At 45.0% G+C, this 21,402-nt stretch overlaps 2 protein-coding genes and 1 pseudogene across 2 annotated transcripts; 2 read left to right on the top strand and 1 right to left on the bottom strand.

Moving 5' to 3' along the window:
• The first annotated feature begins 4,170 nt into the window (after positions 1–4,170).
• Positions 4,171–5,894, top strand: LOC120933696 (E3 ubiquitin/ISG15 ligase TRIM25-like). Its single transcript, XM_040347048.1, has one exon. The coding sequence runs from the start codon at positions 4,235–4,237 to the stop codon at positions 5,807–5,809; it is 1,575 nt and encodes a 524-aa protein (XP_040202982.1). The 5' UTR covers positions 4,171–4,234; the 3' UTR covers positions 5,810–5,894.
• A 7,401-nt stretch (positions 5,895–13,295) lies between these two features.
• Positions 13,296–13,426, bottom strand: LOC120933948 (annotated as a pseudogene).
• A 4,703-nt stretch (positions 13,427–18,129) lies between these two features.
• Positions 18,130–19,812, top strand: LOC120933695 (E3 ubiquitin/ISG15 ligase TRIM25-like). Its single transcript, XM_040347046.1, has one exon. It carries the CDS (start codon positions 18,166–18,168, stop codon positions 19,735–19,737), a length of 1,572 nt encoding a protein of 523 aa, XP_040202980.1. The 5' UTR covers positions 18,130–18,165; the 3' UTR covers positions 19,738–19,812.
• Positions 19,813–21,402: the final 1,590 nt, after the last annotated feature.

Here is a 21,402-nt window from a genome sequence, read left to right as displayed (position 1 = left end):
ATACCCCAGACGATGTGCTTTGACCACGAAACGCGTCGGGAGGACTCCACTGTCGCCTTATTTGTATGCAAGAGCTCTTTTTCTTCCAGCCAAATGTAAGTTTGTCAGCTGTGAATAAATACATAATTTTTATCATACGGAGTTACGCTATGTGGCCACCCCCCCTCTTTTTTCTTTTCTTTACGCATTATTATCATACTGAGTATATTGGCCTTGGAAGTCCAGCACCAACACAGCTTCCGGCTTGTTCCTGGGGACCTACTCCATCCATAGATACTGCAACCTACTGGGCTCATGCTTCCTGCCAAAGATTGCCTTGACATCTGTCATACAAAGCCTTGATCGATCTCTTTTGGCATACGCCATCAGTGGTCAATCAGTTCCGGTAAGCCTGCACTTTTTTCGGTGGTGGGACTGTCACGGTACTAAGTCACAAACTTTTTTTCCATTCACCTGAAGGATTTGTTGATGACAACGATTTTTTGCTATATATATCCAATCATCTTATTGGACTTCACATTTCACTTTGATATTACATTAGGTGCAATAGACGTTCTTGTCAGGTTGGCACTGCTCCCATCACTTTTATGGACTCACATATAATTTGTTTTGTGTTTCACATTTATTAATGATTTATGTGTTTTATTTCATTACACACCATATGGTATTTTGATATTCACCATATCATTTAAGCGCTACACTTATGTATTCCTTTGTTATTTTGCTTATTTGAACAAGCCGTGTCAGCAGCTACCATTACCGTTTAATTGGCAGCGCAGTGTATCCATTCTTTTATTCTCTTTTTCTCTTTTTCACATGTAACAACTGTACTCTAATTGTGTCCATCTGATCACCCCCCACAGCTAACTACCCTTTGTTCCACTTGACCCTCCCTTCTAGATTGTAAGCTCTAACGAGCAGGGCCCTCTGATCCCTCCTGTATTGAATTGTATTGTAACTGTATTGCCTTCCCTGATGTTGTAAAGCGCTGCGCAAACTGTTGGCGCTATATAAACCCTGAATAATAATAATAATAATAATAATAAGTATCTCTTTATAGTGGAATAGTGTACCACAACTCCAGTGTCTGCCAGATCTTTCTGGAGGGATCGTGCAGTCAAACGTGGGTTTTGAATTGCTTTTCTCACAATCCTGCGAGCTGTTCTGTCTGATATTTTTCTTGGTCTTCCAGATCTTGCTTTAACTTCCACTGTTCCTGATGACTGCCATTTCTTAATTACATTCTGAACAGAGGATTTTGACATCTGAAAACGCTTTGCTATCTTCTTATAGCCTTCTCCAGCTTTGTGAGCGTCAACTATTTTCAGTTTCAGTTTTCTAGACAACTGCTTAGAAAAGCCCATGGTGCTGATTGTTGGTGCAAGGTCAGATGAGTCTGGGCATTTAAAACCTTTGAGATTGACATCACCTGGTCTTCCCAGACGATGATTGAGAACAAACCATGACACTGGCAGGTCTCAGCTTTGCAAAGGGGGCAGTGCATGCTATAAATTCTGCAGGGTGCCCAAACTTTTGCAGATGCCATTTTTTTGTTTTCTGTCATTTTGAAAGTGTAAATGATGGAAATAAAATCTAACTTTTTTTTACATATTATAAGAATGTCTAATCTGTAATTTGATGCCTTTTTAAGATTTTTCCATCTTTTCTTGGCTTCGTTATGCACATTAATACAAATTTTTACCTGGGGTGCCCAAACTTTCAATCCCCACTGTATGTGTATATATATATATAGATCAAGAAATAAAATAAATAAAACAATATAAGAAAGAAAAGCAACATTTGAGTGGTTTAGGAAAAAAGTAACATAAACACAAAGGGCCAGATTCACAAAGAGATACGACGGTGTATCTACAGATACACCATTGTATCTCTGACGTAAACTGGTCCTATCTATGCGCCTGATTCATAGAATCAGTTACGCATAGATAGGGTTAGATCCGACAGTGTTACACTGTGTTACACTGTCGGATCTTTTTTTAAATTTAAAAATGGCGCCGGGGGCGTTCCCGCTGATTTACGATAAATAATATGTAAATCAGCGAGATACGCAAATTCACGAACGTACGCGGACCCGTCGCATTGTTTTTACGTCGTTTCCGTAGCGGTTTTCCGTCGTATACTTACCCTTTCTTTTATCAGGCGCAGCCAATGTTAAGTATAGCCGGCGTTCCCGCGTCGAATTTGAATTTTCCTACGTCATTTGCGTACGCCGATTCACGAACACGCGCGTCGCAAGTCCCGCTCACGTCGCAACCACTGACGTCCTATTGACGTCAGTGGGAGCAATGCACGCCAGGAAATTCCCCGGACGACGCATGCGCATTTAAATCGGCGCGGGAACGCGCCTGATTTAAATATGACACTCCCCTAGCCGCGGAATTTGAATTCCGCTGGGGGATTTAGGATCCGCCGTCGCAAGTTTGGAGGTAAGTGGTTTGTGAATTAGCCACTTGCCTCCTAAACTTGCGGGAGCGGATCTTAATTCACGTAGATCGAGCGGATCTATAGATCCGCTGAGCTACTGGAATCTGGCCCAGTATAATCATTTTATTTAACTCCATCACATACTATGGAACCCCCCCCCCAGGTACAAAATTTAAAGGAATATTTCACTTTTATTGTTTCACTTTAACCATTATTAAAATCACTGCTCCCGAAAAAACAGCGTTTTTTAAAACTTTTTTTGCATTGACCCAGGTCTCCAAACACTTTTTATGACAATAAATTGCATATTAGCCTTTAAAATTAGCACTTTTCACATTCGGGTCCCATAGACTATAATGATGTTTGAAAGTTTGCGCAAACTTTCAGTCCTTTCGCATGTTCTGCCGCGAACTGAACCGGGGGGGTTTTAGGCTCATCCCTAGTCAGGAGACCTGTCACCGGCCTGTGCTAAGCGCTGTGTGCCATTAATGTCATTTGTCTTCTGTCATCAGATTATCTGCACAGACCTGAGGAGAATGTGTTCGGGATTGACTTAATTCGCTTCAAGATCCGGGACCCGGAGACTGTCGCTGTGCTCTTTGAGATCTCCATAACCTGCTCAGGTACCTGTCATGGAGGGCACCTTTCCTGGGGCAAGGGAAGGTCTCCTTCATACTTCAAGTAGAACTGGAGTTGTTGGATGGAGTAAGGGAGGGTTATTGTTCCCAATTTGACATCCATTTGGCATTTGACATCCATTTGGGTGAGGGTGAATGTCCTTGAATGCATGCCGTCTGTGCTCGGGGGCTGCACCCAAACGTATATTACGTTTGGGTGCAGCACTCACCCAACACTCAGCACCAAACAGACACAAAAATCAGACAGAACAAACAGACACAAAAAGACACAGAACAAACACACACAAAAAGACACAGAACAAACACACACAAAAAGACACAGAATAAACACACACAAAAAGACACAGAACAAACAGAGACAAAAATCAGACAGCAAAAACAAAAAAACACAAACAGACAGCTAATACAGACTCCAAAAACCACACAGAAAAAAACAGACACAAAAAACACTCAGAAAAAAAACACCTAATACAAACTCCTCTAACACTCTCCAATAAATCTTTCCTACAACACTCCTACACAAACCAACACACAGCCACAGACAACAGAACAAAAGCACCTCGTTTTCAGGAAGGGGAACACAGGGATGTACTTTTGCAATGGAAGGGCGTTTGACTGGGCCTATTTATACACAGGGCGTATCTCACTATGTACGCCGGGCCTAGTTCCTATCTCACTGATTGCACCGGGCCGAGTTCTGAGCATGCCCAGTGAGGTGCATATTCATGCGCGCATGCACAGTACGGCCGGCCCTTCATTTGCATGGGGTCACGGCTCATTTCAATGGAGCACGCCCACTTCCTTCCCACTTTCAATTACCCCGCCTTACGCCTCGGAATTTACGTTACGCTGGCGCAAAATTGGGCACAAATACTCTGTGGATACGGAACTTGCGGCACGAAATTGAGTCAGCGTAACGTAACAGAGATGCGCTACGCCGTTCTAAATATGCGCCGCTCTACGTGAATCTGGCCCATTGTTCTTAATGAGATATTTTTATAAATCTTTGCCACTTCATTTAACTAATACTATAAATACAGTAAAAGTCACGGCCCAGCCTCACCCTGTGTAGGAGGAATGTGACCCCTCCCAACTGCATTCTTCTCCGGTGTCAGAGAATTTTACTTTTATTTCCTCGTCTGCTGTCAGCGATGGCGTCTGGTGATCTGAGAGCTGAGCTGGAATGTTCCGTCTGTCTGAACATTTATACAGATCCTGTAAACCTGAGATGTGGACACAACTTCTGCCGGGTTTGTATTGATCGTGTGCTGGATACACAGGAGGGGTCTGGAGGATATTCCTGTCCTGAATGCAGAGAGAAGTTTCCGGATCGGCCTGCACTGCAGAGGAACATAACACTACGTAACATAGTGGAGAATTTCCTGTCTGCTCAGCCAGGTCAGGAGGAGTCCGGGGTCTTCTGTACTTACTGTGTGGACTCTCCTGCACCTGCTGTTAGATCCTGTCTACACTGTGAGGTTTCTCTGTGTGATAAACACCTGAGAGTTCACAAAAAGTCCCCAGAACACATCTTATGTGACCCCACCTTGTCCATGGAGAGCAGGAAATGCTCCGTCCATAAGAAGATCCTGGAGTATTACTGCACTGAGGATGATACCTGTATCTGTGTGTCTTGTTGTATGATTGGAGGACATAAAGGACACGAGATGGAGTCACTGGATGAGGCTTCTGAGAAGAAGAAGGAGACACTGAGGAATGTTCTGCAGAAACTTCTGACAAAGAGCAAGGAGACGGAGGAAAGAGTCCAGAGTCTGCAGGAACACAGGAGGAAAATAGAAGAAGAAGCAGCTGGTGACACCGAGAGAGTCACTGTCCTTTTGAGAGATATCAGGAGACGTCTGGAAGACCTGGAGAAGAGAGTCCTGAGAGACATTTCAGAGCAGGCAGAGCGGGTCTCCATCTCTGTGACAGATTTCATCCGGGAACTGGAAATAAAGAAGGAGGAGCTGTCCGGGAAGATACATCACATTGAGGAGCTGTGTAACATGACGGATCCACTGACTGTCTTACAGGAATCAGACACAGGTGACTTGTGTGATACTGAGGATGGAGATAATGAGGACAGAGAGAGACATAAGAAGCTCCTCCATGATGGAGGGGGTCTGGATGTGGCTGGGATATCACACACATTACACACATTATCTGATATAATAACAGAGGGAAATGCATATAACTATATAGAGGGAGCTACAGACATATTACTGGATGTAAACACAGCTCAGAATTATCTCCATATATCAGATGACAGGAAAACTGCATCCAGGGCTTCCGAAAGTCAGAATCGTCCAGAAACACCAGAGAGATTTAAATATTCTCAGGTAATGAGCAGTCAGAGTTTCTCCTCAGGGAGACATTACTGGGAAGTGGGTGTTGGGGGATACGGTGGATGGAGAGTTGGGATGTGTTACCCCAGTATGGTGAGGAAAGGATGGGATTCAGGTATTGGAAATAATAGAGATTCCTGGAGTTTGGTCAGGGAGTATGATCAGTATTCAGTCAGACATGACAGTGTTAAGATCCTCTTACCCACCAATATCCCCAGTAACAGAGTCAGGATATATCTGGATTATGAGGCCGGGCGGATCTCCTTTTATGAACTGTGTCACCCGATCCGACACCTCCACACCTTCACCACCACTTTCAATGAGCCCCTCCATGCCGTGCTATGGGTATGGGGAACTTGTATAGTAAAGATATGTGGGTAAATTGAGAATGTTGCCTAGAGACTGGTGACATCAATGGGAAAGGGGGGATGAGATTGGTGAATTTTTTTTTCATTGGGACACTAAGGCCTCGTATAGACGAGGGGATATCCGATGGAAACGGTCCGCCGGACCGTTTCCATCGGACATTTCTCCTCCGGATTTAGATCCGATGGCTGTACACACCATCGGATCAAAATCCGCGCGGAAAACATCCGCGGTGACGTATCCGCGCCGTCGCCGCTACGATGACCTGGCGACATGCGCGACGCTGGAAGGTAAATACTTCCACGAATGCGTCGAATTATTCCGACGCATGCGAGGGATGGGGATCGGACGGACTTATCTGGTGAGTCTGTACAGACGACCGGATAAGTCCGACGGACAGGATTCCAGCGGATAGATTTTGTAGCATGCTACAAAATTTTTATCCGCTGGAAATCCGTCGGCTGGATTTTTATCCGCTGGAAAATGTCCGCTCGGGCCTACACACGACCGGATCTATCTCCTGGAACTGATCCGCGGATAAATCCCAGCGGATAGATCCGGTCGTGTGTACGGGCCTTAGGTGTAATTTTTTTCCCGCTCACAGATCATTGTGCTGGAATGACTAACCAACTATTGGTGTCACTGCTATTGGTCAGTCATTAGGACAAGATGATCTATCTATCTATCTATCTATCTATCTATCTATCTATCTATCTATCTATCTAAAAGTATTGGGACACCTGCCTTTAAACGCACATGAACTTTAATGATATCCCAGTCTTAGTCCGTAGGGTTCAATACTGAGTTGGCCCAACCTTTGCAACTATAACAGCTTCAACTTTTCTGGGAAGGCTGTCCGCAAGGTTAAGGAGTGTGTCTATGGGAATGTTTGATCATTCTTCCAGAAGCGCATTTGTGGACGAGAAGGCCTGGCTCTCAGTCTCCAATATAATTCATCCCAAAAGTGTTCTATCGGGTTGAGGTCAGAACTGTGCAGGCCAGTCAAGTTCCTCCACCCCAAACTCACTCTTCCACACTATATTGCCAAAAGTATTGGGCCACCCCTCCAAATAATTTGGTGGAGGGGGGATTATGGTGTGGGGGGCTGTTTTTCTGGGGTTAAGCTTGGCCCCTTAGTTCCATTAAAAGGAACACTTAAGGTGTCGGCTTACCAAGACATTTTGGACAATTTCATGCTCCCAACTTTGTGGTAACAGTTTGGGGATGGCCCCTTCCTTTTCCAACATGATTGCGCACCAGTGCATAAAGCAAAGTCCATAAAGACATGGTTGAGGGAGTTTTGGGTGGAGGAACTTGACTTGCCTGCACAGAGCCCTGACCTCAACCCGATAGAACACCTTTGGGATGAATTAGAGCAGGGACTGCGAGCCAGGCCTTATATATATATATATATATATATATATATATATATATATATATATCGCTATCTATCGAATTAATTCAATAATTAAAATTCTCCCCATCAACAAAATAACTACATATAACTATTTATACCAGACAATAGTCTGAATTTTATGAAATGTCCAAATACAGTTAATTACTCCCCTGCAGAAGAAATAAGCGTTAAACAACGTAAAATGGTTAGAGAAGAATGTAAATGTTATAATATCGGGGGAGAGCAATTAGGTATCATAGGAAAATATCAATAGGCTTTTGCAAGCTGAGCAACAAATCATGAATCATAATGTAAATGTATTATAGTTACCCCTACTAAAATGGCCCCTGGCTTAAAATGGTCATTACCAGAGTCTCTGAAGATGGCTACCTTTTCAAAATGGTTTCTTGCTAGGTTGGAGCTGCGTCTTGGTGTCCCTGAGGTGTCAGATGATGAGTGTCTCTCTGGATGGATAGATCCCTGTATGCATGGATGTGGTGTCCTCAATGGATCCCTCAACTTGTCCTGTATTAAGTTCTGAACAATAAGCTAAATTTTTTTTTTTTTAAAAGCCTAGCCAGAAAGTGGAAACATTTTTTTTTGTTGGTTAATTCGGTTAACCATTGACTCTGTGTTTGTTCAAGTATTACCATCTTTTACCACCAGGTGTCAATCTAGGACAGGGAACATCTGCACTAAAATTCTGAAAAATAACCTGTTATAGGATTGTTTAATTTCTCACTATAACAAGTATGACTATAAGGGATGAGCCGAAAACCCCCCCGGTCAGTTCACACCAGAACCTGCCAACAGACCAAAAGTTTGTGTGAACTTTAGAACCCCATTAAAGTTCTATGGGACTCGAACGTTTGAAATCTAAAGTGCTAATTTTAAAGGTTAATATGCAAGTTATTGCCCTAAAAAGTGTTTGGGGACCCGGGTCCTGCCCCTGGGGACATGTATCAATGCAAAAAAAAGTTTTGAAAACGGCAGTTTTTCGGGAGCAGTGATTTTAAATGACTTTTTATCCTTCAGAAATGACACTTTGTGCAGGGACAGTTCTAAGCACGGGAAACAAGCGCTGCTTTACAGGCATATATTACACACCCCCTAGGTACGTTTTTTTTTTTTTATAAATCTCTTTATTGTTTTTTCTCATATACAAACATACAAATATACATTTCACATTTCATATTTCCATTAAAATCACATAAACACCTACATTCCCTTACATACTTCACATTTGTGTCTTCTTCCGTTTACCTCCTTTTTTTCCCTTTCTTCCATTGGTGTAGTTCCATCCCAATTCTCTATCCCCCTACCCTGAGGCTGTTGTCACGTTTTCTATCCAATTTGCCCATATTTTCTTTTATTTCTCCCCATTTCCTCTATTGTAATATGTCTCTTTATACAATGGCACGAAATTTAAAGGAATATTTCACTTTTATTGTTTCACTTTAAGCATTATTAAAATCACTGCTCCCGAAAAAACTGCAGTTTTTTTAAAACTTTTTTTGCATTGATACATGTCCCCTGGGGCAGGACCCGGGTCCCCAAACACTTTTTATGACAATAACTTGCATATAAGCCTTTAAAATTAGCACTTTAGATTTCTCCCATAGACTTTTCCAGGGTGTTCTGCGGCTTTTCGAATTTGCAGCAAACACCCCAAATTGTTCGCTGTTTGGCGAACAGGCAATGTTCGAGTCGAACATGAGTTTGACTCGAACTCGAAGCTTATCCCTAATGACTATGTGATGTTTCTATAATATATATAAATGGTTAGGAGATCTAGAAACTACCAATGTATGAGCACACATTTCTGTTACAGCAATATTTAACAGTATAATCATTACTTATAAAGAGGTGTATTTCCCATATACTGGGACTAACAATATCCTTTATACACATAGATGAAATAAAATAAATATATATATATACCTAAACATAATACTTTGTTTACTTAAACTACTTATACATATATGATAATCAGAGCTTTTTTTCTCAGAAAATAGGTGCAGGAACTAAACCACGACCCCGTTCAGATTTCACAAACAGTAGAAGGGTCTTAAAGGGGAGTTCCACCCACAATTTCACTTTTTAAATATAAATACCCCTGTAATACACAAGCTTAATGTATTCTAGTAAAGTTAGTCTGTAAACTAAGGTCCGTTTTGTTAGGTTGTTACAGCATTTAGATTTAGTTTAGTTTATAATCTAGAAATAGACCGTGGCCATCTTAAGTGTGGGCATCATGAAGCCAGACTGTATGACTTCCTGGATTTCAGCTTTGCATATCTCGCACATGCTCAGTGCACAAGCAATGTAATAGGTTTCAGTCAGGTTTGCAAGGACTACTGGGAAACCTGATGCCTATCCCAGAAACCCTTGCAAATAGCCTAGGCAAATAAGGAGGAGGAAGTAATGAAGGACTACAAAATAAAGGTATTTACAAGCAACAAATTAAATAAAAATTGTCCATTCTGAACACTATGAGATTAGGGCATGCAGCACAGACAAACGTAAAAAAATGGGTGGAACTCCACTTTAAAGGTGCATTAAATACCAGGATTGCATTACATACAGAATGCAGAGTTCAGGGGGGTTACACACAGAGGGCCAGATCCACAAAGATCTGCCTATCTTTAGGCAGGTGTAGAGTATCTTACAGCGTATTTTCCGTATCCAGAAAGAATTTGCTCCGTAAGTTACGGCGGCGTAGTGTAAATGTGTCGGCGTAAGGGCGCGGAATTCAAATGACTAAGATGTGGGCGTGTTTTATGTTAATGCATCTTGACCCCACGTAAATGACGTTTTTTTTGAACGGCGCATGCGCCGTCCATGGGGGTATCCCAGTGCGCATGCTCGAAATCACGTCGCAAATAGTCAATGCTTTTGACGTGAACGTAATTTACGCAAAGCCCTATTCGCGAACGTTTTACGCAAACGACGTAAACAACAGAAAATTCAACGCTGTCCCGACGTCCATACTTAACATTGCGTACGCCTCATAGACCCAGGGGTAACGTTACGCCGAAAAAAGCCTTACGTAAACGACGTAAAAAAATGCGCCGGGCAGACGTACGTTTGAGCTAATTGTATCTAGCTAATTTAAATCAACGGAAGCACCACCTAGCGGCCAGCGTAAATATGCACCTTAGATCCGACGGCGTACTAACACGTACGTCAGTCGGATCTAGCCCACATTCCGGCGTATCTTGTTTTGTGGATACAAAACAAAGATACGAGGGCGCATCTTAGAACTTACGCGGCGTATCAATAGATACGCCGCCGTAAGTTCTTTGTGGATCCGGGCCAGAGTGCAGAGCTGTCACTTGTAAACACAGAAACTAGACTTCTGTGTTTACAAGTGATTGTGGTGAGCAGGCACCAAAGGGTCTGAGCCAGAGGTGGTGGAACTGAGTTCCCCCAAGTTCCCCCTGAAAAAAAGCCCTGATGATAATGCTAATAAGATTAATAAATCAACATTCTCAGTATATAATGGCATTATCACTATACCAGCAGACGGTAAGATTATTATTGATCTCATTTGAAGTGATATGATATTTTAGGTCACAGTCATGCTATCATATATTCTTATGTATAAGAAAATAGTGAGGTTCCTATTGGTATACTTTCATCAACACTTAAAGGTATATTGACTGTCTTTGTCTGGGTAAAGATGTATGTGTAAATCCTTCAGTCTTGTAAACATGGACCAGGAGTTGTATTTACATTCTGTTTTGACACTTATAGCCAGATTCAGAAATAGTTAAGCCGGCGTATCAGTAGATACGCCGGCGTAACTCTGAATCTGCGCCGTTGTATCTTTAAGTGTATTCTCAAAATGAGATACACTTAAATCTAGCTAAGATACGACGGTCTGCATCATGGCAGTTTTCCTACCAGGAAAACCGGTCGTGTGTACGAGGCATCAGGCTTCATTCACATGAGGCGGATCCGGATGACAGGTCCGTCTCTGCTCACTAATCAGGGAGGGGCCTGTCAGAGTGCCGCTGATTCCTATGGAGAGAACGGCCGCAAAATGGACACCATGTCCGTTTTCATCAGATCTCAGCCGATCCTATCCGTCAGGATGAATGGCGAACATATCGGATGGCAGACGGTTGTCAGCGGACACATCTCCGCTGACATCCATCTCCCCATACGAGTCAATGGATGGCTCGCTCGGATCTGCCTGAAAATTGGACAGGCAGATCCGAGCGGGCTCGCCATGTGAAAGGGGCCTTATCCTTGGCTTCAGGTGGGGGGAAGTAATACAACTCATTGCTCTTCTAGCCAGTTCTGTAAATACCTTGCCCCCCCCCCCAGCAATTTAAGTGAGAAAGACAGAATGTCTTAGGTTGAGTTGACAACTGAATTACATTTTAATATTTTGGCCTATCCAAAAATTTAGATCAGTCTGTATTAAATCAAGAAATCCTATGTCATCATTTTAATTAATTGACCGATGCTCTGACAATCCTGATTGATTAAGACAATTGTCAGAACATTTGGGGTTAAAAGAATACATATAAGATCGCACATTTTATGTTTCATAGTGTTCCACATTCATATATATGTTTAGCAGAAGCGACACCATTTTGTGTCTTAAGTTGAGTCACAGTTCAAAAACCTGTGAATAAGGCTGTGTTACCAGAAGGACTTTATGTCTCACAGGGGGGTGTATAAACCTTGCCTGTGCCATCTCCCAGGTCATATCTCTTTGGGTTTGACACTTATAAGATAAGAGAATGATGAGGAACTCTGGTTTCATGTGAGATGAAAGGCCCTGCACAGCATGACACGAAACACAGTATTGTCTTTATATATTGAGGCCATGGGGCTTATTCACAATCCCGGTGGAATTATATATATATATATTATGGTATTGTTTCTTTATAATGCCATAACAATATATGTGTATTAGTAGTTCATATAGTATAACTCGTTAAGCACATATACATATATTATTATCCTTACAAATGTGAGATCACAAGTGACACTAAGAATCTATATTTGGAGAGCCAGGGTTCCTGTAAAGGTACTTCAAAGGTTTTCACTTGTCTTAAGAATTAAACAGATTTTTCTGTTGAAAAGCCTGTGGCGTGCAAAACACAACCCAAAAACTCCACCCGGTGCAGAGAAAAATGTGCACACACATAAAGAGTGAAATCACAAACTGCGACGGGTGCATACGTCAGTGGTCCTCCGAAGAGGACCCGTCTCTGATCCCCCGGGGCGTTAGGCTCCTGACAGCGAAAAGAGTTACTGTGGTCCATACAGCCGAAGCCATATGGACCCATCTTGGTCCAAGCAGCCGAAGCCACAAGGACCCAACATCCTTGGAGGGACTGCCGAAAAAGAACCCTCCTCGGTGAGGCTCCCCCGAAGGGAGACCCCATGAGAGCCGGCGAACTTAGCCAGAAGGCCGGGTCCACCAACTCCCAAGACTTTCAGAGGCAGGCCCGAGGACCAGACCCCTACTCGCCACACATAAAGTGCCAAGCACCAAACAAAAAAAGTGACAAAACAAACAAACACGGGGTAAAATAAAAAAAGGAAAGTGGGGAGAAGGAAGATGGGAGAGTGAGGTAAAGTGACCAATGTGCAATACATTGGCCGGCCCTCCGGCCAGGAAACAAAAATTCCTCTGGTCCTAGCCAAAAGGCCCGGCCCTAGAGGCAGGTGTGAAAAGTGTGTTGTGGAGATCAGTGACCTGAAGGTGCCACACGATGAGTGCCCCTCAAACACTCGTGCAATGTACTGCCACTCCAGGGACACAATCTCCACAGGCTTTTCAACGGTCCCTAGCCCCCGGTCCGGACCGGCAGCACCCTTCCCAGCCAGGAAGGTGGGAGAAGAGGTCGGGGAGAACCCACCTAAGCAGGCTCTACCCACAACCCCTATCTCTCCCACCTAATCACATTCTGGAAGTACTACCCGCTCCTTCCCGGTTAAAGGAGAAGCAAGGGTTCCCTCCAGAACAACTGACTGGGGCAGATACCACCAAATCCAGGCCAACGGCCAGGGACTCGGCCTCTTGGCTTCGACCTCATTCCTCTCTGTCCCGATCAGAAGGCTTCCACCTCCACGCCAACAGGCTTAGCGTCCGCCGACTGCCATCCCTTTCCCCCTGCCACAGGGTACCGGGGACAGTCAGCTTAGCACCACCTATTGGCAACTGATAAGAACAGATACTACACTTGATCTTAGCCAAAAGGCCGAGAAGATTTACATATTTCCATAAATACAATAATATTTTATAGTTCAGAATAAACATTCTGACGGTATATGTAGGCTATATGCCGAGATACATCAATGGTTCTGACATAATACCTTACATATAAGCCTTTAAAGTTTAGTCTGTCCCCCAGTATAATCTCCCCCAGGTCAGTCTGTCACCCAGTACATCCTCTAAAGTCAGTCTGTACCCCAGTATATTCCCCCAGGTTAGTCTGTACCCCAGTACAATCTCCCAGGTCAGTCTGTCCCCCAATGTAATCCCCCTAGGTCAGTCTGTCCCCCAGTACATCCCCCCAGGACAGTCTATCCCCCAGGTCAGTGTGTCCCCCCATGTAATCCCCCCACGTCAATCTGTCCCCCAGTATAATCTCCACAGGCCAGTCTGTCCCCCAGTATAATCCCCCCAGATCAGTCTGTCCCCCAGTGTAATACCCCCAGGTCAGTCTGTCCCCCAGTGTAATCTCCCCAGGTCAGTCTGTCCCCCAGTAAAATCCCCCCAGGTCAGTCTGTCTCCCAGTATAATCTATCCCAGGTCAGTCTGTCCCCAGTACATCCCCCCAGGCCAGCTTATGAAAACAGAGGTAGGTGTGAAAGGGGCAGGGAGGACGCTGTACTACTGCCCAGGGGCAGTAATCTGAGAGCTGAATATTTTAGAGGCCCCCATAATGAAGGAGTAATCAGGCACCCACATCCAGAAGTGCAAGGAGTAATATGAAAACCCCAACTGGAATCAGATAGACCCTCACCACACACACACACACACACACACCCTTTCAGATGTACTGACCCCTCTACAGGAGAAGGAGACCCCTTAACAGCAGGAGGGGCTCCCTCCCACCCATCCAGGAATACAGACAAATACAGAGAAAGGCCCATCAAGGAATACAGAAACCCCCTTCCAGTTAAAGAAGACCACTGATCAAGAGGACCACAGGGTGGTGATGACATGGGTCCTCAAACAATGTATACAGGAACCCTTTTCCCTGCCCCCCCCCCCCGATTTAGATAAGAAAGACTCGCAGCTAGGACTACAGGGGGGTGATTACATGGGACCCTCATCCAGAAATACAGGAATTCTCCTCCTTCCCCCTCCAGATAAAGAAGACCTTCAGCTAGGAGGACTGCAGGGGGTGATAAGAGGGGACCCCAATCCAGTAACTCCCTTCTCAAGTTAAATAAGACTCACAGCTAGGAGGACTGAAGTGGGTAATAAAAGGGGACACCCTCCAGTTAATTAAGCCCCCCCCCCCAGCTAGGAGGACTTAAAGCGGATGTGCCACTAAAAAAATATATTAAAAGCCAGCAGCTACAAATACTGCAGCTGCTGACTTTTAATATAAGGACACTTACCTGTCCTGGAGTCCAGCGCCGATCGCAGCAGATGACAAGCGATCGCTCGTCACCCTGCTGCTCCCCCCTCCATCCACGGTGAGGGAACCAGGAAGTGAAGCGCTCCGGCTTCACTGCCCGGTTCCCTACGGCGCATGCGCGAGTCGCGCTGCGCCCGCCGATTGGCTCCCACTGTGTGCTGGGAGCCGAGTGTTCCCAGCATACAACGGGGGACGGACGGGAAGCGGAGAAAAAACCCGTCCTTTGCCCGTATCGTAGGGCCGGAAGTGGGTGCAGATACCTGTCTGTAGACAGGTATCTGCACCCCCCTCCCCCCTGAAAGGTGTCAAATGTGACACCGGAGGGGGGGAGGGTGCCGATCAGCGGGACTCCACTTTAGAGTGGAGATCCGCTTTAAGGAGTGATAAGAGGGGACCTTGCTCACCCCCCTCTAGTAGAAAGAGACCACTGGCCAGGAAGACTGAAGACAGCTGCCCCCTCCTCTATCTGGAGAAGGTGAATGGTGTGTAGAGAGTGAAGACATCCATAGAGCTGTACACAGACCGGTCATAGTGCAGAGGGGGAGGGGATGACTCACAGTAGCAGAGAAGGAGGAAGCAATCCCCGTAGAGCTCCGATGTCTGTGATGGAGCTCTGGGCGGGCTATTACTGCTGCTTCTGCTTCTTCCTCTGTCCTCCACGCTGCTGAAACTCTCCCTCGCAGTGGTGGGCGGTGTTATGGATGGCAAAGGCTTAAAGGGGTTGTAAACCTTGGTGTTTTTTCACCTTAATGCATCCTATGCTTACTTATTTTGAGGGAGAACCCTCTTCCTCAGAGCCTATCAGGTACCATGGCAGTGACTAGTTGCTGTTTTGCAGTTACTCATAAACCTCTACCGTAGTGATGTTACATGTACCCCATACTATGGATAAGGATAATATTCCAGATCCTCACATGCACCCCTTGAATAACTTCAGACCGGGCTCTGAGCAGTTGAATCAATGTTTACTGTAACTTGCCAAACATGCCTTATGCCGGCCATACACGGTTTCGAATTTCGAAATAATTTTCTAAGGCTTTGTACACACGACCGAGAATCTCGTCGTAAAAGAAACGTTGTTTTCCTCAACGAGGTTCTTGTCAGGCTTGACGAGAATCTTGTCAAGCTTTCTTTGCATACACACTGTCAAGACAAAATCTCGTCGATCTCAAGCGCGGTGACGTACAACACGTACGACGGCACTATAAAGGGGAAGCTCGATTCCACTGGCGCCACCTTTGGGTCTGCTTTTGCTAATCTCATGTTACTGCGTGTTAAGTAAAAGTTTGGTGAGAGACGATTCGCACTTTTCAGTCTGTTACAGCGTGACGAATGTGCTATCTCCATTAAGAACGCTACTTTTACCGAAGGTGCGCTCCCGTCTCATACTTTATTCTAAACATGCGTGGGTTTCTAAGCATACACACGAACGTGTTTCTCGTCGTAAACCAGCCCCGACGAGAAACACGTCAAGGAAATTGAGACTCCCAAGAGAAAAAAGAGAGCATGTTCTCGTTTTTTCTCGTCGAGATCCTCAACAGTTTTCTCGACGAAAAACATACACACGACCGTTTTTCACTGCAAAAATGCTCTGCCAGCATTTTCCTTGATGGATTTTGCCAAGGAAAACGGTCGCGTGTACGAGGCCTCAGAATTTTCGTACAAATTTCGCACAGTTAGTGGGCTGCAGCAACAGACGATTTTCGTGCGGCAATTAAATTTGAGGAATCGGACATGTTGGAATTTTTTTTACATTTTTTTTTTCTAATCAATGATGGGAGAATCGTGTGAGAAATGTAATAAAAAAAATAAATGCGCATGTGCAAGAAAAGGAAATTCACGGAGAGAAAAGAAATTTCCTGGCCACGAAAATTCTTTTCTGTAGCAACATGATGAGGTGAAATTGAAGGCTTGGCCGGCGGAATTTCGAAAAATCTGTGGTGGCGTCATCGGATCACAAAAAAACAAACTTTCTGATTGTGAAAAGAAAATTTGTTCGAAATTCGACCGCGTATGGCCTGCGTAACTGAACCTAACTGTGGCTGCCCCAGGTTACCCGCACAGGTAGAGTATCTTGGCGAAAAGTCCATGCTCGGTAGTGCTCTAGCAGAGAAGTCCATGTTCCAGGGTTCGTCTGGTGAATTGGCATTCCAGAGTGGACCATAGATCCCAGCAAGTATTTAGCGTAGGTTTCCCATGTGTTTTCCCAAGTGTTTCCTGAAGCCCCTTAGGATCTGGACCTCTTCTTTTTATAGAACACGGGAGGGAGGCTGGACCCCGGCGAAAGCCGAGAATAAAAGCGGCAAAACATTAACCCCTTCCCCTGGGTGCTAACTACACACAGTAGGAAACCTGCCTGCAGGCAGAATGGAAGAAATGGTGGGCAGTCAGGGGCAGTCCTTGGATCTGAAGCACCCAGTACAATATATACGAGCCGTGGGCTAGATTCACATTGATTAGCGGATCTTTAGATCCGCGTAATCTATGTGATTTACGATCCGCCCGCGCACTATTACGAGGCTAGTGCAGTATTCACAAAGCACTTACCTCCAAACTTGCGCCGGCGGATCGTAACTCCCCCGGCGGAATTCAATCCCGCACCGATTTAACTGCGCATGCGCCGCCGGCGATATTTCCCAGTGCGCATGCTCCAAATGATGTCGCTAGGACGTCATTGTTTTCGGCGGGAACGTAAATTACGGCCATCCGTATTCCCGACCGACTTACGCAAACGACGTAAAAATTTGAAACTCGGCGCGGGAACGACGGCCATACTTAACATTAGCTACCCCTCATATAGCAGGGGTAACTATGCGCCGGAAAAAGCCAAACGCAAACGGCGTAAAAAAAAAGCGGCGGGCGGGCGTTCGTTTCTGAATCGGCGTATCTCCTCATTTGCATATTCGTTGCGAGTAAAACACGAAACGCCACCTAGCGGACAGCGGAAGATTGCAGGCTAAGATCCGACGGTGTAAGTCACTTACACCAGTCGGATCTAAGGGAGATCTATGCGTAACTGATTCTTATGAATCGGTCGCATAGATCCGACCGTCGGATCTCAGAGATACGACGGCGTATCAGGAGATACGCCGTCGGATCTCTTTGTGAATCTGGCCCCATGTGTCTTGTGTGCCTGACTGTAGTTATGCTCCTGGCTATGGACACAGCAGGTATGCAATACAGGACGAAATATTTTTCTAAAATAGGTACATTGTTCTCTATTATATCTTTGTATTATCTTTGTCTCTATTCCCTTTATATAACTAATCACATGACTGCAGTAGAAGCCACAGCCCAGCTTCACCCTGTGTATGAGGAAGTGGCCCCTCCCAACTGCATTCATCACCGGTGTTTCAGCGATGGCGTCTGCTGCTCGGAGAACTGAGCTGGAATGTCCCGTCTGTCTGAAGATCTATACTGATCCTGTAAACCTGAGATGTGGACACAACTTCTGCCGGGTCTGTATTGATCTTGTGCTGAATACACAGGAGGGCACTGGAGGATATTCCTGTCCTAAATGCAGAGAGATATTTAGGAAGCGTCCTCCACTGCACAGGAACAAGAAACTACGTAACACAGTGGAGAATTTCCTGTCTGCTCGGCCAGCTCAGGAGGACTCCGGGGTCTCCTGTACTTACTGTGTGGGCCCTACTGTACCTGCTGTTAGATCCTGTCTACACTGTGAGGTTTCTCTGTGTGATAAACACCTGAGAGTCCACAAAAAGTCCCCAAAACACATCTTATGTGACCCCACCTTGTCCATGGAGAGCAGGAAATGCTCCGTCCATAAGAAGATCCTGGAGTATTACTGCACCGAGGATGATTCCTGTATCTGTGTGTCCTGCAGTTTGACTGAAGAACATCGAGGACACCAGGTGGAAAAGTTGGCTAAGGCTTCTGAGAAGAAGAAGGAGACACTGAGGAATGTTCTGCAGAAACTTCAGACAAAGAAAGTGGAGACGGAGGAAAGAGTAAAGAGTCTGCAGGAATACAGGACCAAAGTAGAAGAAAAAGTAGCTGCTGACACCGATAGTGTCACTGCCCTGTTTAGAGATCTCCGGAAACGTCTGGATAACCTGGAGAGGGGAATGCTGAGGAGGATATCCAGGCAGGCAGAGTATGCCTCTCTCTGCATCTGGGATCTGGAAATAAAAAAGGGCGATTTGTACCGGACGATAGGTCACATTGAGGAGCTGTGTAACATGACGGACCCACTGACTGTCTTACAGGAATCAGACACAGGTGAATTGTATGATACGAAGGATAGAGATAATCAGGACCGAGAGAGACACGAGAGATTCCTCCACGATGGAGGTTGTCTGGATGTGGCGGGGGTCTTACACTCAAGTTTAACGGATATAATAAGAGACATAAATGTATACTTCTATATAAAGGAACCTACAGCCATATCACTGGATGTAAACACAACTGACAATTGCCTAGAGTTATCGGACGACAGGAAAACCATATCCATAACAAATATAGACCAGGAACGTCCAGAAACGCCAGAGAGATTTAAGCGTTGTCCTCAGGCGTTGAGCAGTCAGAGTTTCTCCACGGGGAGACATTACTGGGAAGTGGATTTTGGGGGAACAGATGGATGGGTAGTCGGGATGTGTTACCCCAGTATAGACAAGAAAGGAGAGCTAGCAAAGATTGGACATAATAACAAGTCCTGGGCTTTGTACAGGAATGGTAATCAGTATATGGCGATGTATGACAATAAAGGGGTCCTTTTACCTGCCAATATCCCCAATTACAGAGTCAGGATATATCTGGATTATGAGGCCGGGCAGATTTCCTTCTATGATCTGTGTGACCCGATCACACACCTCCACACCTTCATCACCACCTTCACCGAGCCCCTCCATGTTGGGTTAGGTACATGGGAAGATTCTCTGAAGATCTGTGGAGGCAATCCGAAGATGTGAGGACTCCGCCCAGAGACTGGTGACATCATAGAGAAACGGGGAAAGATCAATTATTGGGGACACTTAAAAGCGGTATTAACCACTTAACGCCCGCCCACTGTATATATACGTCCTGTTTTTATAGATGGATATCTCAGTAACGGCAGCAGCTGCTGCCACAACTGAGATATCCATCTTTTCAGCGGGCGGCCGTGTAAAACGATAACGGCAGTCTCCGCGGCGGATTCGCCGTGAGATCGACGTTATCGGTGGCGGGAGAGGGGCCCCCCCCCTCCCGCCGCTCTTTCGTGCCGTCCGCCACTTACCGGAGCCATCGGTAGCGGCGGAGGAGATCGGATGCTGCCAGCTCGTGTGTGAGGACTTGAGTGAGGGCAAGATGGCCCCCACCCGTCCTCATAGTTCTGCTGGGCGGAAGTGACGTCAAAACGTCAGTCCCACCCAGCCTCTTAAAGAGACAATTTTTTTGTTGTCATTTTTTTAAATGACAAATTTTCCTTTTTTTTTTTGCTTTTAAGTCTAAATATGAGATCTGAGGTCTTTTTGACCCCAGATCTCATATTTAAGAGGACCTGTCATGCTTTTTTCTATTACAAGGGATGTTTACATTCCTTGTAATAGGAATAAAAGTGATAATTTTTTATTTATTTTTTATTTCAGTGTAAAAAAATAATAAAATCAATAAAAAGAAATAAGAAAACAAAACAATTTTTTTTTAAAGCGCCCCGTCCCGACGAGCTCGCGCGCAGAAGCGAACGCATACGCGAGTAGCGCCCGCATATGAAAATGGTATTCAAACCACACAAGTGAGGTATCGCCGCGATCGTTAGAGCGAGAGCAATAATTATAGCCCTAGAGCTACTCTGTAGCTCAAAAAATGCAACCTATAGAATTTTTTAAACGTCGCCTATCGAGATTTTTAAGGGTAAAAGTTTGACGCCATGCCACGAGCGGGCGCAATTTTAAAGCATGAAATGTTGGGTATCATTTTACTCGGCGTAACATTATCTTTCACAATATATAAAAAAATTGGGCCAAATTTATTGTTGTCTTATTTTTTAATTAAAAAAAGTGAATTTTTTCCAAAAAAAGTGCGCTTGTAAGACCGCTGCGCAAATACGGTGTTACAAAATGTATTGCGATGACCGTTTTTTTATTCTCTAGGGTGTTAGAAAAAAATATTTATATAATGTTTGGGGGTTTTAAGTAATTTTCTAGCAAAAAAAACTGTTTTAGTCTTGTAAACACCGAATCTGAAAAACACCTTCTGTCCTTAAAGCGGGAGTTCACCCATTTATTAAATTTTTTTTTTCTCCCCTTAGCTTCCTGCTCGTTCGGTCTAGGGGAATCGGCTATTTGTATTAAAATATGAGCAGTACTTACCCGTTTTCGAGCTGCATCTTCTTCCGTCGCTTCCGGGTATGGGTCTTCGGGAGCGGGCGTTCCTTCTTGATTGACAGTCTTCCGAGAGGCTTCCGACGGTCGCATCCATCGCGTCACTAGTAGCCGAAAGAAGCCGAACGTCGGTGCGGCTCTATACTGCGCCTGCGCACCGACGTTCGGCTTCTTTCGGAAAATCGCGACGTGATGGATGCGACCGTCGGAAGCCTCTCGGAAGACTGTCAATCAAGAAGGAACGCCCATTCCCGCAGCCCATACCCGGAAGCG

The sequence above is a fragment of the Rana temporaria genome, chromosome 3, assembly GCF_905171775.1.
Source record: "Rana temporaria chromosome 3, aRanTem1.1, whole genome shotgun sequence".
Lineage (NCBI taxonomy): Eukaryota > Metazoa > Chordata > Amphibia > Anura > Ranidae > Rana > Rana temporaria.
Note: the sequence above shows the minus strand (reverse complement) of the source record. Positions and strands in the feature narration are given on the sequence as shown.